The sequence below is a fragment of the Limulus polyphemus genome, unplaced genomic scaffold (assembly GCF_000517525.1).
Source record: "Limulus polyphemus unplaced genomic scaffold, Limulus_polyphemus-2.1.2 Scaffold987, whole genome shotgun sequence".
NCBI lineage: Eukaryota > Metazoa > Arthropoda > Merostomata > Xiphosura > Limulidae > Limulus > Limulus polyphemus.
In genome coordinates this window covers 210,200-226,373 of record NW_013666597.1, presented here as the reverse complement: position 1 = coordinate 226,373, position 16,174 = coordinate 210,200, and the positions used below count along the sequence as shown (strand labels likewise).

The 16,174-nt window shown below is 33.4% G+C and overlaps 1 protein-coding gene across 1 annotated transcript; it reads left to right on the top strand.

Annotated features, from left to right (window-relative positions):
- Positions 1-3,117: 3,117 nt before the first annotated feature.
- Positions 3,118-15,669, top strand: LOC106461564 (tyrosine-protein kinase transmembrane receptor Ror-like). The gene is made up of 6 exons (XM_022388557.1): positions 3,118-3,385; positions 4,070-4,231; positions 6,616-6,740; positions 7,348-7,521; positions 11,201-11,359; positions 14,960-15,669. The coding sequence occupies exons 1-6, from the start codon at positions 3,118-3,120 to the stop codon at positions 15,212-15,214; spliced, it is 1,143 nt and encodes a 380-aa protein (XP_022244265.1). The 3' UTR covers positions 15,215-15,669.
- The last annotated feature ends 505 nt before the right edge of the window (positions 15,670-16,174 follow it).

Genomic DNA, 16,174 nt, shown 5'->3' with positions numbered 1-16,174 from the left:
CTTGTAAATATCTTCAAACCTCTTTCTTTCCAATAATTGGTTCGAGGGTTGCATGTCAGGCTGAACACGTCATGCGCTTTTAGCGCGTTATAAACGTGATAGCCAACACCGTCATTCGATTTCAAAGACCTTGACAAAGGCTTTGTGGCAGCGGACGCTGCTAGTTGCTTACCTACGCGTAAGTATTACGAGATTAGGAACGGCTAGCCTTTCTGTTTAGCCCACGTATACATGAAGGTGTCGTTAGCGTTTAATATTCCAATTCAGCTTCTACAATTGATAATCAGATTGTCCGTATTCGTACAATACTAAACAAATCAGCAGAGAATAGGCGTGCTTTTCCTTTACGTCTAAAGATCGTTGTTTACAAAACAAACAAGGAATCTCTGGAACATTGTCAATTCATGTTTAGTTTGAAATAGCCAGTAGTGTCATTAATAGCATAACCAGCAACGCCACTGATATTTAATTTCGAGGGGGAAAGATATTTTTACGCAGGTCCAGAAGCCTAACAGCCCTTGAAAACTCTTTGATTTTTTTCTAAAGTAAAAATGCAGTAATATGTGGCCTGTCATTGGATTATACTGTAGCTTTATAGCACACATAGTAAAAGAGTAAAACTGGCACATTATTTTCACGTTCTTTCTAATCTTCTTTGGGGGAGAGCAATTGCCCTTCCCTCAAGTGGCGTCCATGAACATTATATGATTCATTAATATGTATTTAACACTTAATAGTGTATGAAGTGTTTGTTTGTCTTTAAACACAAAGCTGCTTAATGGGCTATCTATGCTATGCCAAGCACGGGTATCGAAATCAGATTCTTAGCGTTATAAGCCGTCAGACTTACCGATGAGCCACCTGGGTGGGGCTTTATACACTTTCTATTTACTCGAAACATTGTGTCAGTTGAAATACAGTAAAAAAATAGAGTATTAACACTAAATATTAATTTGTATTAAAAGCTCTATTAAGAAAATGAACACGTAATGAACTTGGCTTACTTGAAGTATAAAGCTATATCAGATATCCCTGCGATTTCACATGAGGTAACAGAAAATATGCCCCATCCCAGTGGTTCAGCGATAAGGCTGAAGGCTTCTAAAGCTAAAGCCCGGGTTTTGATACCCGTGCTTGGCACAACACAGACAGCCTATTGTGTAGCTTTGTGCTTAACAACAAACAAATAAATAAACAGGAAATATGGGAACCCTAACCTGATTGAGAAGTTCTTCAAACTTCGCTCATGCAATCATTAATTAAGAGGGTTTCTTTGTTGTATTCCTATACATAAATTTCTGTCTATATCGTTAAGTGAGTTTTTTAGCATGCTGTACTGCTAAATGCAATGATACTGGAGCTATTATCTCAAACATGATACCAAATACTGTATTTATTTTTATCATGTAATTGATATTCGTTGTTAACACCCCACTTTCCACCCATTAAACCCAAACATGTTCACATTTAACCCATTAAAGACCAATATCAAACAGCCTAAAATTATTTGGACACCCCATTGCACGCAACAGTAGATCAGTACTTAAACCATTAAACTGCTGAGTTCACATAATTAACTTTTAATATTTCATTGTAATTTAAATAATTATACTCAATTCTTAAGAGTCTCCATTAGTACACTTAATAACGTAGCCTTGTTTAGAAGCTTTTGATTTGAATATGTCAAAAATAAGCCTGTTTCGCCATCGTTCAAGCTCCTGTATAAGATCATTTTCACGGCTGGCATGGCTTGGTGGTAAGAAAGCTACGGGTCGCGGGATCGAATCCCGTTACCGAACATTCTCTCACTTTCATCCATGAAATATTATAATGCGACGGTTATTCCTACTTTTCGTTGATAAAGAGTATCCCAAGAGATGGCGGTGGGTGATGTAAAACAACTGTCTTCCCTCTAGTATATCACCTCTAGATTAGGAACGGGAAGCGCAGGTAACCCTTGAGTAGCCTTACGCGAAATTCAATAAAACAAACAAACAAAAAATAAGAGGATTATTATATTTGTATTTTTTAAGCAAAGCTATTAAGGCTACACGTCGCCGTCCCTAATTTTATCCTATTGACTGGATGGAAGGCTGCCACTCATCCGCACCCTATTGCACACTATTCGTGCTAAGGGCCTGACTGTCACGCTTTACAGACTCGCAATTTGCGAAATATTTTGTAATATCTTACGGATTCGAACCCGACTCGCCATCTCCGAAATCGAGAACTCGGCCACAGGGCGAACTCGCGTCCTTGTATGAAAGAGACGTTTAGATAACGTTAATGAAACAAAACGTATAGATGCTAGCTTTCGCATCAATTTTAGTGGACAGCGAAGCTGAATAATAACATCACCGACAACATCTTTGAACCTGGAATTGAAACAGGTTGTTAAGAATAATTGTCATATTAAGAAATTTGAACACAAATTAAACACGAATGACAAATGAAGATTATTAAATTTAAAAGAATAAAATTTAGCTGAAAATATAAATTTAACAAATGATAGTAATGAATATTATAGAAGTACAAATTAATAAGGAATTACTCTCAAAAATACATTCAAGAAATCTCATTTTTAATACGTAACGATTCGACACGAAAATATGCTTTTTAGTTATATCAGTTTTTACGCTCAGAACAGCATTCTCCAACCTAAATAGTCACATTCAAATAGGTATCAAAATGAATTCTTAAAGTTTTCACTAAAACTAAAGGAATGGGTAAATCTTAGTCAATATAAATATGGTGGAAACATTGGAGGGTATGCTATATTCTTTGAAAATTGAAATATAATATCTAAGTTTCTAGAGTTAGCGTAAAAAAACGTATACATAATGAAGGAAAATATTAAGTTAAAAAGCAAGTGACTTGTAACTTGTTTAGATTCTGGCTGGAGTCACTCTATATTCAACACATGTGTTTTTTTATTTCTTAATTCTATAAGTGTTTATAAAGAAGAAAAGTTAACCTAAAGTGAGTGTAAAGTATATTTTATTACTATTTTTACAGACCACGTTCACTACCAATAGTTCATCTAGCCATCTTCATCCTTCCCCTATTATTACTTCTCATCCAACCGTCCTCTTCGGTTGTCTAGTTGTCCTCGCCGTAATGGTAATTTCAAGTCTAGTTGTATGTATCTGGAGGAAACGTCATGCTGCACGATGGCCACTAATCTGTTTGGGAAGAAAACCCTCACAGGCACCATCTGCCGGCTCTCTAAGCAAAATCATGCAGCAGTATGTGACTAACCCTAACTACTATTCCAGCTCTCCAGATGCCCCACTGCTGAAAATGATGCGAGATATTGAAATACCCCGAGAGAATCTGTCATTTCTAGAGGAAATTGGTGAAGGATGCTTTGGCAAAGTTCACAAAGGTATATGATTAAACTTGTGTTTTCAAAACTGTATAAGTTTGTATTTCAAGATAAGTGGTTTGAAAAAAAAATAAAAATATTTTCTAGAGGATGCAACATTTAACAGAATTTCTTTGGCTCTGTTGTCGTTTTGAAATTGTTGTTTTTCCACCTTTGGCTCACTATCTAATAAAAGAATATAAAATGTATCATGTTAGTGCATGCAATACTCATTTCAGAAACGCTTGAAATCCTAATGAATAAATACATTATTTTTCTTCTTGTTTTGTTCCAGTTTAATTATAAATTCCAATTAATTTCATTATATTTTATTTCAACAATGACAATTGTGAATAAAAGATTAAGCTTTAATATTATTACTAGTTGGATCGTTGATTTGATAATGATAATTCAACATCTAGAAATGTATAAGATGTTGACTAAGATATACTCGTTTCTGAATATGAATAGCTAAAAATTATTTATGTTGACTGTGGTAATTCCTTCTCTCTCTCTTTATCTTTGGTTATTTGATATTCATATTTAAATTTTCTGGATTATGGCTGAGCTTTGGTTAGATAAGTGAAACTTCAAGTGGATAAACTTATCTGTTTAAATTAATTGAAATGCATCTGCATCAAAAACTTTTACTTTATTTCGAAACATTCCATGCCAGACTTATATAAATATGTTTGTTGATCATAGGATTTTACACTCAACCAACTGGAGACGTTGTACCAGTAGCTATCAAGATCCTCAAAGATGGCGCTACCTCAGAAGCTCAGAATGATTTTGAACGTGAAGTTGAAATTATGTCAACCTTCAACCATGAGAACATCATTACACTGGTGGGCGTCGTCATGAAAGGTAGACCTGACGTCACAAAAGAACTGCTTCTTTATATAGTATTTTCTTACCGTTATAGATTTTCATTGATAATAAGCCCTAGTGTTCAAAACAGAGGTGTAAACAGGGAGTGTGGAAGGGGTAAACAACCAAGTCAATGTTATAAAAAGTCCAACACAGCCACAATTTTCTAATGGTTTTTAATAAACACTTGACTTTCATGTAAAGCATTTAAATTATTTGTGTAGGAGAAAAGTTTCACATTTGGTTTTTGAAAAAAAGACTCCCCTTTTCACTCTGTAGAGTTGACTGTGCCCCTACAACGTCCTACTCGAGAAAACTGTTTCTTTGGGCCAGTGAATGCTGACCTTATCAAAGACGAGGTCTCAAATAGTAAGGTAATAAGATCCACAATACACTGATACACTGCGTGTCAGCAAAGGCTATGAAGGACATATCATTCAAAGTTTGTTGTTTTTTCCATTAAGACTCGAGTCTGATGCATGACTGTTATTTTAAGGAGAAAAAACAACAACTGCGACAGAGCAATAAAAATTTTGAAATGCTTGGAGTGTCGTAAAACCTTAAGCAGTCATTTTTTATGTCTGATTAGCAATTCTTTAAACTTTACTAACACATTTATACAGCGCCAGCAAAAAATAAATAAAAAATGCCAGATAGACCCTTGCTATTATTTTAGCTTTGTGAAATCAAATACTTACGCTTGGTAAATGCAGCTCCTTTTAATAATGAAACACGATTTACCTACATCTAGTAGACACACTTAATATGGTAGTTATATATATGTGTGTACACAACTGTCCTCCTGTGGTACAGCGGTATGTCTGTGGAAATACAACGCTAGAAACCAGGTTTCGATACTCGTGCTGAGCAGAGCACAGATGGCTCTCTGTGTAGCTTTGTGCTTAACTGCAAACAGACAGTGTACACAACTACACACATGCATTATATTTATACGTATATTTACGTATGTTATTTTCTTAATTATACATGCAAAAAAACAAACATTTCATAGCTTAAAAACATATTGTTAAACTTAACTTCATCAGCCTGTTTTTTTTTGGGGGGGTGATGATGTATTCTAAGATGGTTACTTCAGCGCTTTTAAAAATTTCATTTCTAAGGGTTAAAAAGTCATGGGGCTAGCCTACCTACATGTTCGATATATGTCATGAACTAACGTGTATGAATAGCACAACTGTATCTTACCGCCAGCTTTATCAGTCAGTCTTACGTAGTCTTACTTATCATTCCACATGAGAAACTTTGTATTTATTATTTTTAAAAGAAAATCTATAGGTGTCGTTGTTATTACTGTTTTCTCAGGTTACTTTTTCACAGACTAGTTTTACATTAGTACTTTGATTCTTATGGATATGCGTCTACAATATTACAAACTTGATGTGAGGATGTAATACAAGCAACACTTCGATAACGAACGTTCATAGATATGATATTCATCTCGCTTTATGGCTCTGTAGTGTGTATTGAAATAACTAACATAAAACAACAAGAAATATAAAGTGTACATATAAGCACATAAATATGTTTATTGAAGAGTGAGTGGTATATATATCGTATTAGTACAAGATTATTGTACACTCCAGTGTAATAATATACTAATTCGACATTTTTATTATATTAAGTTAATGCTTGAAACTTTGTTACACATTAACAAAGTTAATGATTTTCGATTCAAGAATTGTAAAAAAAAAAGTTTTCACTCTCAAATAATGCTATTTCATACACAACTATAGACTGGCGAATCCCTTTAAACATATGTTACATATGGTTTCATATAATGGTTGTGCTTTATCAAAATTATGGCTCAATTTTTGTAAGTATCGTGAAGATATTTTGTATTTGTGTAATCTTTTAATTTTCAAATTTATTCCTAAACACAAACTTTATTATGAAACTAAAATAAAATATAACCATATCCATGTTTCTTTACGCGATTGAATTTTCCAGGTGTAAAAAAAGTTACTCTAACGTATTTAAAAGACGAATATGAAACGTACATATAACAATTCATATATACAATCCACACAAAAGAAAACCCGTCTAATCGCCAAGATTCAATAGACTTCTAAGACACCTGTATAATAGAATTCTCGGTGAGAGCTTACAGTAGATATCACTTGGATCGTAAAACATCATCGACAACATCTTTGAACCTGGAGTTTAAGCAGGTTGTTGGGAATAATAGTCATATTAATGGTCAACTATAGTCTGTGTTCTTTACAAAATATAATAAAATGTTACACGAAATGCACATTCATAGCAGTTAGTGAAACTTTTATTACAGTAAAGTACTTTAATACTTAACACAAAACGTTTAATGATAAACTATTTTGGTAAGTCACAAACATGTCTTCCTTCAGACACTGGCAGCACACCCTGGATGGTTTTTGAGTACATGCAGTATGGAGACCTGGCTGAGCTGCTTAGGAGTAACAGTCCATGCTTGAGAATACCCCCAGAATATGTAGCTTATCAGCTAAATCAGGTAAGCTGAGACTGGCTAGTTCACGTTTTAAAGTCCTGTGGTTTGTGTACCATACAAATAAAACAGGTAGGTATAAGCTGAGACTGGTTAATTCATGTTTTTAAAGTCCTGTTGTCTGTGAAGCTACAAACTAAAATCTATAAATCCTAAATACTAGATCACATTAGCTGAAACAGATAAGATGAGATAAATTGTTTTATTTTCCTGTGCTGTACAAATTAGGTGAGTAAAATGGGATTGTACTTTTTGCTGTTATTTTTTGGGGCCGCGGTTGCAAAGAAAAGTCAGACCAATTTTTATCTCTTATAAACAATGCTAGGTTCATTAAGAATGTGCCTCTTTTATGGTTTATAGATGCTTTTAGAGAAAGTAACTATTAAGACTCTGTTGTTAACATATTTACAAAATTAAAATATGAGGGCGTGGACAGGAAAAAATTATGAAATATTTGTTCTGTTATACTTAAATATTAAGACGGCTTTAAAATAAAATTTGGAAACAACTTCCATAAGTTTCTTCTAAATGATGTAGTTTAATGAAATTTGTCCACATTTCCATTAGCGTAAACTAGTAATCAAAAGTACCAATATGGTTTCTCCCGTTTTAGCCTGATCTCGTCTGGATAGCCACTCAGATATCGAATGGAATGGTATACCTGTCTTCTCAACACTTCGTGCACAGGGATTTGGCCACAAGAAACTGTTTGGTAGGAGAAAACCTGATTGTCAAAATCTCCGACTTTGGAATGTCACGTGACATATATACCTGCGACTACTACAAGGTGTGATTTTCCTTTATAGATGTTATTAGGACAAATCAAGTTTATCTTAATTCGATGACGAGGAACCCGCTTTGAGACTAATAATGGTTGGAGACGGCTTGAATGGGTAATGAAGAAAAACTCTAATATAAGTTTAAAATGAAGAAAAACTTTAATATAAGTTTAACATAACAGCAAATGTACAACGGTACCTGATGATGACAAAACCTTGTCGAAACGTTGTATATTTGCTGTTATGACCCATTCAAGCCGTCTCCAACCATTACAAGTTTATCTTAGCGACATGTTTTTTCATCTATTAACCCGACTCTATCTGCCAGAGAAAAGCAGTTGTTCTTAGAGACCTCTTTTTACAACTATTGTTTGTTTATTTGTTTTGTAATTAAGCACAAAGCTACACAATGCCCACCACGGGTATCGAAACCCGGATTCTATCGTTGTAAGTCTGCAGACATACCGCTGTGCCACTGGGGGGCTTTCAACTATTAAACTGACTCTATCTGCCAGGGAAAAGTATTTGTTGTGTGAGATTTAGTATGGAGAAGTGATTTTGGAACAGGTATAGGTTGTAGATAATTAATTATTTGTAATATTTTTACATATATCAGTCAGTATATTAGTAGTGCCTAAATTTCAGTATAGCTTTCGCTATGAGATAAAATAGACTATATTCTAGGATAAAAACCTATTCTTACTTCGTCTTATAACGATCAAAACAAAAAAATCAATTGGAAACGATAATTAGTCAAACATTCAGAGCATACATTGGAAGAGTATGTGTTTTTACATTTGGTCTTTGGAAAAACATTTGATATACGACCAGTACCCATGTTCCTCTTCCAACAAAGCTATAATTCAGCCTTGGAGAGGAAAAAATAATTCTTAAAATTGGATCTAATCTTTCCTAATCCTCCGAAATGATGTCAGATTAGTGACTTTACCAACGTCTTTTTTTTTTATCAGAAATATAAAGAAAACGAACCAGGTCCTTTCTGAAGCAACTAATAAGCTAAATCTCCTGGTTCTCGTTAATGAAGAGGATATTTTCATCGTAAATCGATAGGATTTGTAATGTTTACAATGTAGTACATGTCCTCCTGAGAGTCAACCAAATTATTCCTTCGATGCAAATAATGCCGTTAACGATAGCCCTATCCGGAACTTTTGTAGATTTCAGTTTAAACTTATGTCCGGAAAATATTTGAAAGAAGCTAACAATTTACACACACTAACTTTGCTTCTCGTTAAACTAATTCTGCTTCAAGCCTTTTTCTATATGTTTGAGTCTTTATTATGATTACTTTCGGTTTTGTAGGTTCAATTAATAAATTTTGAATTTATTGAACTTTTAGAGTGACGTTGATGCCAAAATGTTGAATAAATAACGTATACTAATTAAAATATCGGGTGGATACTGTAACAATTCTTTTGAAATATGTTTCACGCTTGAGTGCTGTGTTTTATTAGAACTGACCAATAATATCCTCGTCATCGAAGGTGGACGGAAGTTATGTTTTCACCCCTGTGTGTGTTGTTATTTGTGTGTATTCGTGTGTGTGTGTGTGTGTTTGTTTGTTTGTCAGCAATATTTCTCAAAAACGGCTGAATGGATTTGGACGAAATTTGATATATATTTGGATTATGATCCAACTTAGAAGATATTAATTTTTGGAAGGTCAAAATCACAGCAAGGTGATGAAAAAAAACAAAAAACCTATCTGTTAACATGGGGACCGATTTTTCACACTATTTTTGTTCTATAACTCGGTCAAAATGATCGGATTTTGATGAAACGTGGTGGACATATGTAGGATAATATTCCTCATTGTCCTGCCAAAGATAGTTCGTTGAAAACGACGGACATACGGACACATTTCCGTTTGTTTTTTTTAAACCTAGTATGATCAACATTGCGTGGCACTCTAGTTAACTGATGAGATTGTATGCTCTAAAAATTGAAAAGATCAATTATAGTAAAAAGTCGTAAGAATATATAATTGTCGTTCAACAACATAAAAATATACTTGCATACGATGGTCGTACAATAATATAATGGACACACAGCAACATAAAAATTTGAACACGTGTGAGGGTCATAAAAACATAAACACATGAACACGTATGATAGACGAATGACAACATAAACATACGATCACATACTTTGGATATACAATATCATATCAAAATTTGAAAGAATTACAATAATTCTGATAAACATATGGCCATCTGATGGTTGTATAGCATAAACACATGAACATATGATGGTTGCACAATAGCATTAAAATGTGATCATATGATGATTGTGCAACAATATAAGCACATTAATATATGACAGTTGCACAGAAGCATTAAAATGTGAACATATAGTTGTACAATAGCATTAAAATGTGAACATATAGTTGTACAATAGTATTAAAATGTGAACATACAGTTGTACAATAGCATTAAAATGTGAACATACAGTTGTACAATAGCATTAAAATGTAAACATATAGTTGTACAGTAGCATTAAAATGTAAACATATAGTTGTACAATAGCATTAAAATTTAAACATATTATGATTGTACAATAACATAAAGACGTGAACATTTGATGGTTGCACAATAGCATAAAATGTGAGCGTGAAAGATTTAAAACATATTAACAAATGATAGACGCAAGTAACATAAGATTGAATACATTATTGTCGTACAGCAACACAAACATTTGAACATATTGTAGAAATGGAATAGCATGAATCTCTCAATATTTGAAAGAATTACAATAACTCTGATAAATATATGAGCATTTGATGGATGTACAACATAAACACCTGAACATATGATGGTGGTACACCAACATGAACATGTGAATATACGATGGTTGTACAAAAGCATAAAAATGTGGACATATAATAGTTGTATAACAGTATAAAGAAGGTAGCATATGATGGTTGCATAATAGCATAACATGTGAACATATAATAGTTGTACAAAAATATAACCATGTTATAGCATATTATGGTTGTACAACAACATACGCACGTGAGCATGTGATAGTTATACGACAACATAAAATTTAAACATATGATAAATATGAAATATATTAACATATGATAAACGCACAACAACATAAGATTCAGCATATTATTTTCATAAAATAACATAACCATATAAACATATGATGGTTATACAATAGAATAAAAGGGAAACATATTATTGTTGTACAACAACATAACCATGTGAACATATAATGAACGTACAATAACATAACTATGTAACCATATAATGAACGTACAATAACATAAGTATGTGAACATATAATGAACGTACAATAACATAACTATGTAAGCATATAATGAACGTACAATAACATAAGTATGTGAACATATAATGAACGTACACTAACATAAATGTATGAACATATAATGAACGTACAATAACATAAGTATGTGAACATATAATGAACGTACAATAACATAAGTATGTGAACATATAATGAACATACAATAGCATAGATGTATGAACATATACTGAACGTACAATAACATAAGTATGTGAACATATAATGAAGATACAATAACATAAATGTATGAACATATACTGAACGTACAATAACATAAGTATGTGAACATATAATGAACATACAATAACATAAATGTATGAACATATATGATGAATGTTCTTTTGTGCTTCTTAGATTGGTGGGTCCCGGATGCTGCCAGTTCGGTGGATGGCACCCGAAAGCATCATGCACGGCAAGTTTACACTGGAGTCTGACGTGTGGTCTTACGGTGTTGTGTTGTGGGAGATATTTACCTACGGCAAACAACCTTACTACGGCCACTCTAATGAAGAGGTAGGTTGATACATCGAACAGAATAAACAGAATTATTACTTTATATATTTTTGGTAGAGTTTGTTTGTTTGTTTGTTGAATTTCGCGCAATGTCACTTGAGGGCTACCTGCGTTAGCCATCTTTAATTTTCAAGTGATAGACTAGAGGGAAGGCAGGCAGTCAACACCATTCACCGCCAACTTTTGAGCTACTATTTACAAACGAATATTACGATTGACCATCACATTCTAAAACCCCCACGACTGAATGTTCAGTGACGAAGTTCGACCTTCTTAGAAAAATGATTTTGAGTCTGTAAACAGTGCATCATATATGTGTGTGTGACAGATTAATACAGATATATATATATAAATGTGTGTGTGTGATTAAAACAAGAGGGAATCCTTAATAGCCGCGGCACTTTAATTTTTTTTAGGCAGAATTAGAGTAAATTAATCTATGAGCCTTTTTTCCTATTTATTACGTATATTTTTTTGCGCGCCAGCGATATCAAGCGTAGGGTACACGTATACCCGATTCGATTTCATTACTCTCTACCAGCCTACCCTCAGACTGAAATTCTTTTAGGCAGGATTAAAGTAAATTAATCTATGAGACATTGAGCTTTGTCAAATACATCAATCGAAAAGGCTTTGAAATTAAGCACAAAGCTACACAATGGGCTATCTGTGCTCTGCCCACCACGGGTATCGAAAACCGGCTTCTAGCGTTGTAAGTCCGCAGACACACCACTGTGCCACTGGACCCCCTGAGTCCGAAACTGTAATTATATCTCAAATCGGTCAAGAGATGACGGAGCTATGAGATAAAACTAGGAACCATCCTATGAGCCCGTATGCCGCGGCTAAAAATAGCCTATCTAGTTGCCATTTTTATTGTATCATTGAACTGTTGGCTTCACTGTGATACAAGGACTAACGACACAACTAAAAAAAAGTAAGAAGTAAGATTTTAGTTCTACGTCGTCTTTCGATTAAATGTAGCTATTCTAGTTGCAGAGTTGCGTCTTTCGCTGTCTTCGAGTTGCAGCGTCATCTGTAGGTTAGGAGGTAAACTCCTAAGACTGTTTGCAAAATATTTATGTTTTTAGAGTAACGATATAAAAGCATATTTCTATATGTCTTCTTTCTTACCTTTCGAACCCAGATTGAAAGGTTAATTAAATATTAGCTACAATAAACTTACATATTATTCCTATTTTATCATGGTTCATTAAGATTATGCCTGAAACGAGAATTCAAAGGGAAAAACTGGTTACAATCGATACGTACAAAAAATATATAAGGATAAAAATAACTGCACCTGTACAATTAACAGTTTTCATTTCCATTATAATTTAAACTTAACCATGAAAAGGGATCTTATTTTCTATTAATCACAAAACTGGTAAAATTCCACACAAACCCTTAACTACTAATTAATTATTTATTTAAAAAACACCTGGACATACAACATTCACGTAAGCGGAGTAAAAAGTAGTTCTGAGTTAATCATTTTGTTTTAACGAGTTTTTCATTATTAGCTATCTAAAATAACTTATGAATTTTTATTTCAAACTTTTAGCCAGTTTCATAAACCTGAATCCGGAATTGGTGTAATGTTAGAGATTATAAGTTAGTGCCGTTTAAACATAAAAAAAGCAACTGCTACTTTGTTTAGTTAATATCTACAGACCTTTTAGTTGCTTTACATTTAAAACCTGGAAAACTGTGACGTTACTTATGTGTATTTGTATGTCATTGTTATCTTGGATATGTGGATTCAAAAGATAATTAAGGTCAGATTTCATTGGATAACCCCATGTGAAAAGTATCAGCCATATACGTTTGTTTCTCTGCATTCCGTCATATAACATCATACCTAGCGTCATAGGTCAAGCAGAATTAGGAAAGTCAAACTTCAAATAAACCTTTAAATTTAACCATTGATATCCTTCTTCCAACTTGCCGAAAGAGTATCTTCTGCAAATGAAAACCATTTACACGAGTTATTGCTAGAAACTTCCATCTTTCGAAATAAAAGTATACAATGATAACATTACCTTCTTATGGTACACAGTTACCTGAGCTTCACAGCAAGAGAGGAAGGACAAGAGTGGTGATTTAGTACAGACGAAATGAAAAGGACAATACATTGCATTAAAGGTGAAAAAAAACAAAAAACACCTCTAATACCAGAAAATAGGAAATCGTCAACTGTAAGACTGATTATTTAGTGGCCATCAACAATCCAATGTTTAATGGGATAGTTTTATCGTATCCTACATTGCATTGTGTGATTGGCTAGCTAATGAGAGAATGTGGATTTGAAACCACTTTTGGCACATACAATAGTTTCCTTGCTAATAATGAAACAACCAGAGCATGTTCTGAAGTAATTTCTCACAATAATATTTAGCTGTTGTTCGAGTACAAGAAAATATTATCAGTTTACACAACAGATTGCTTTATATTGTTCTATCTCATTTTCCTTGACTAAATAATCTACAGAAAGTAACATCTAGTGTTTAATTAGCACATAATCTCGATCGGATTTATAATGTTCCAAATTATAACTTCAGAACAGTTTTGTAAGTATGATATTTGTATTATAGAAGAATGAAAAATGTGGCATCTGTATGCCACATTGCTCAGAATATGGAGGTCATATGTCCACGTGCTCTCAGGCGAATTATATAAATTATAGACATGAAAACCTTTCTATATCACGTTTGACATTAGTGTAATCCAGGTCAATAACTAACGGATTATGGTCACAGCTTTTCTAATTTCAGAGCTATCCCTTTTCAATTTTCATTTTTATAGACCAGCAAAAAAAAAAGAAAAAATACCAATGATCCTGCTAAAATGTGCTCCTGTTTACTATGCCCTTCTGAAAGTAAAATATCCTTAATCTTACATATCGTTTTGTAGACTAACCGTGAAATGTCTACGTTTCTGCAATTATAAGCTTGAAGCAGTCATCTAGAAGCTCACATAATTTTTAATGTGTTTATGCAAATAAATAAATTATTCTAAATATATGTGTCAGGTAGGGATAAAGTGTGTGTTAGTGTAAGTCTAGTAGAAGCTAGCTTAAGGCTAAAAGTAGGAGGTGCATTTCGTATGTTCAAGTAGATTGTTAAGCAAGATAAGATGAGAATTTTTCCGTTTACTTCTGAGCTCGTAGCGATTTCTTAATAAGTAATGTAATAAACATTTCTGGATTTTAAATCAAGACCCATGTTATGCTATATAATAATATTACTAGTGACTAATACTTACGTAGTGATTACATATTGTGCATTGTTAAGTTTTAAAGCATTTAAAATATATTAATGACTAATTTGTATAAAAGTGTTAAACTGCATTTTACTATTTACTGTCTAACTAACTATTTTTAATTTTATATTTAATATTAATATGATTTGCCCAGTAATGTTGCATTAAAAGATAAAACCATTTACGAGGCTATAAAGTTACTGTCAATGTAGAAAACGCTGGAAACCTCTATACAGCGTATATTTGTACTATAGTGTAGTCGATTCCTTTTTTTGTGATGCTATTCTATGATCGTTAAGAGTGAGACAGTGAAGCCAAGTTCACAATTTTCACTTATAGGTGGTGAAGCTCATCCTCCAGGGAATCTTGTTGAGTCCACCAGAAGACTGTCCTTCATTCATTTACAGCATCATGGCCGGTTGTTGGAAAACAGAACCACGAGATCGCTTGAGCTTCGAAGAAATATTTCAACGTCTGGTAGATAAATGCCCGAATCATCAACCTGAAGCCTCCTCAGAACCTCAACCGAACCAGGAACTGCTTGATGCTGATAATTATCTTGTTCCAAATGTGCCGTTCGTTACGGTTGTTTAAACTGTTTTGGTGAAATTCGTTGAAAATAGACTCCTGAGATTTGTGAGGCATCTATTTAAAGCTAGGAGACGGTAACTTTGTATTGTGTAATAATTAGGCCAATTATTAAGTGTACGGTTGGCTTTTAAATGTGATAAGCAGCCTGCATATCATTAACACAAACTTTAAATTTCACTGTTATCAAGAGTACTCGTATTGAGAGGACAAATTTTGCTCTTTTATTAATCTTCCCTTTCTACATTATCTTTTTGGGTAAGTTCAAGAGCTATTTGCTTGACTGAGATTAAAATTTGTAAGAGGGGTGGAAACGGAGCCTATTGATATTTGAAGTGATGGGACGAAGCAGGAAACAAAATTCAAAGCATAGAAATAGAAGAATGTGGGCCAGGCTTCAATGGTGTAATAAATCGATAGATGTTACATACATGGTTGAACGAATTTCTCAATAGCGGGAAAGGTTGTGGCTTTTCTTATTGATTAAACAAGTGAATCTTGTTTTAATATATAAAAACATTATTTCTAGATAATCCTGCTTCATTCTGAACGTGTCGTTATGTCCTAACACTTTTCTCCAAGTATATGTCGCTTTTAATTTATCTTCTTTTTAAGATATATATTTGATTATGATTGGAAAATATCTGACACCATGGCGCAAAATCCGGAAATATCTTGATAAAGTAAGTTTATCATAAACGTAGCTTCAACAGAAAAGAAGCACCAAGTAAACATTTTCAACGTGTAAGGCTTAATGGTTAGGTTATAGATTAACACCTATTTACAAGATCTTCAGAGTTATCTTTGCTATAAACCTTAACGCTTTAAATAAATGTACCTATGTATATATATATATATATATATATATATATATATAGTAGAGTCACTTGTTTTTATTTAGTAAAGTAGTAACTACTTAAGTTTTAGTACGAGGTTAGTTTTTACGTTTTCGGTACCGGTACGGGT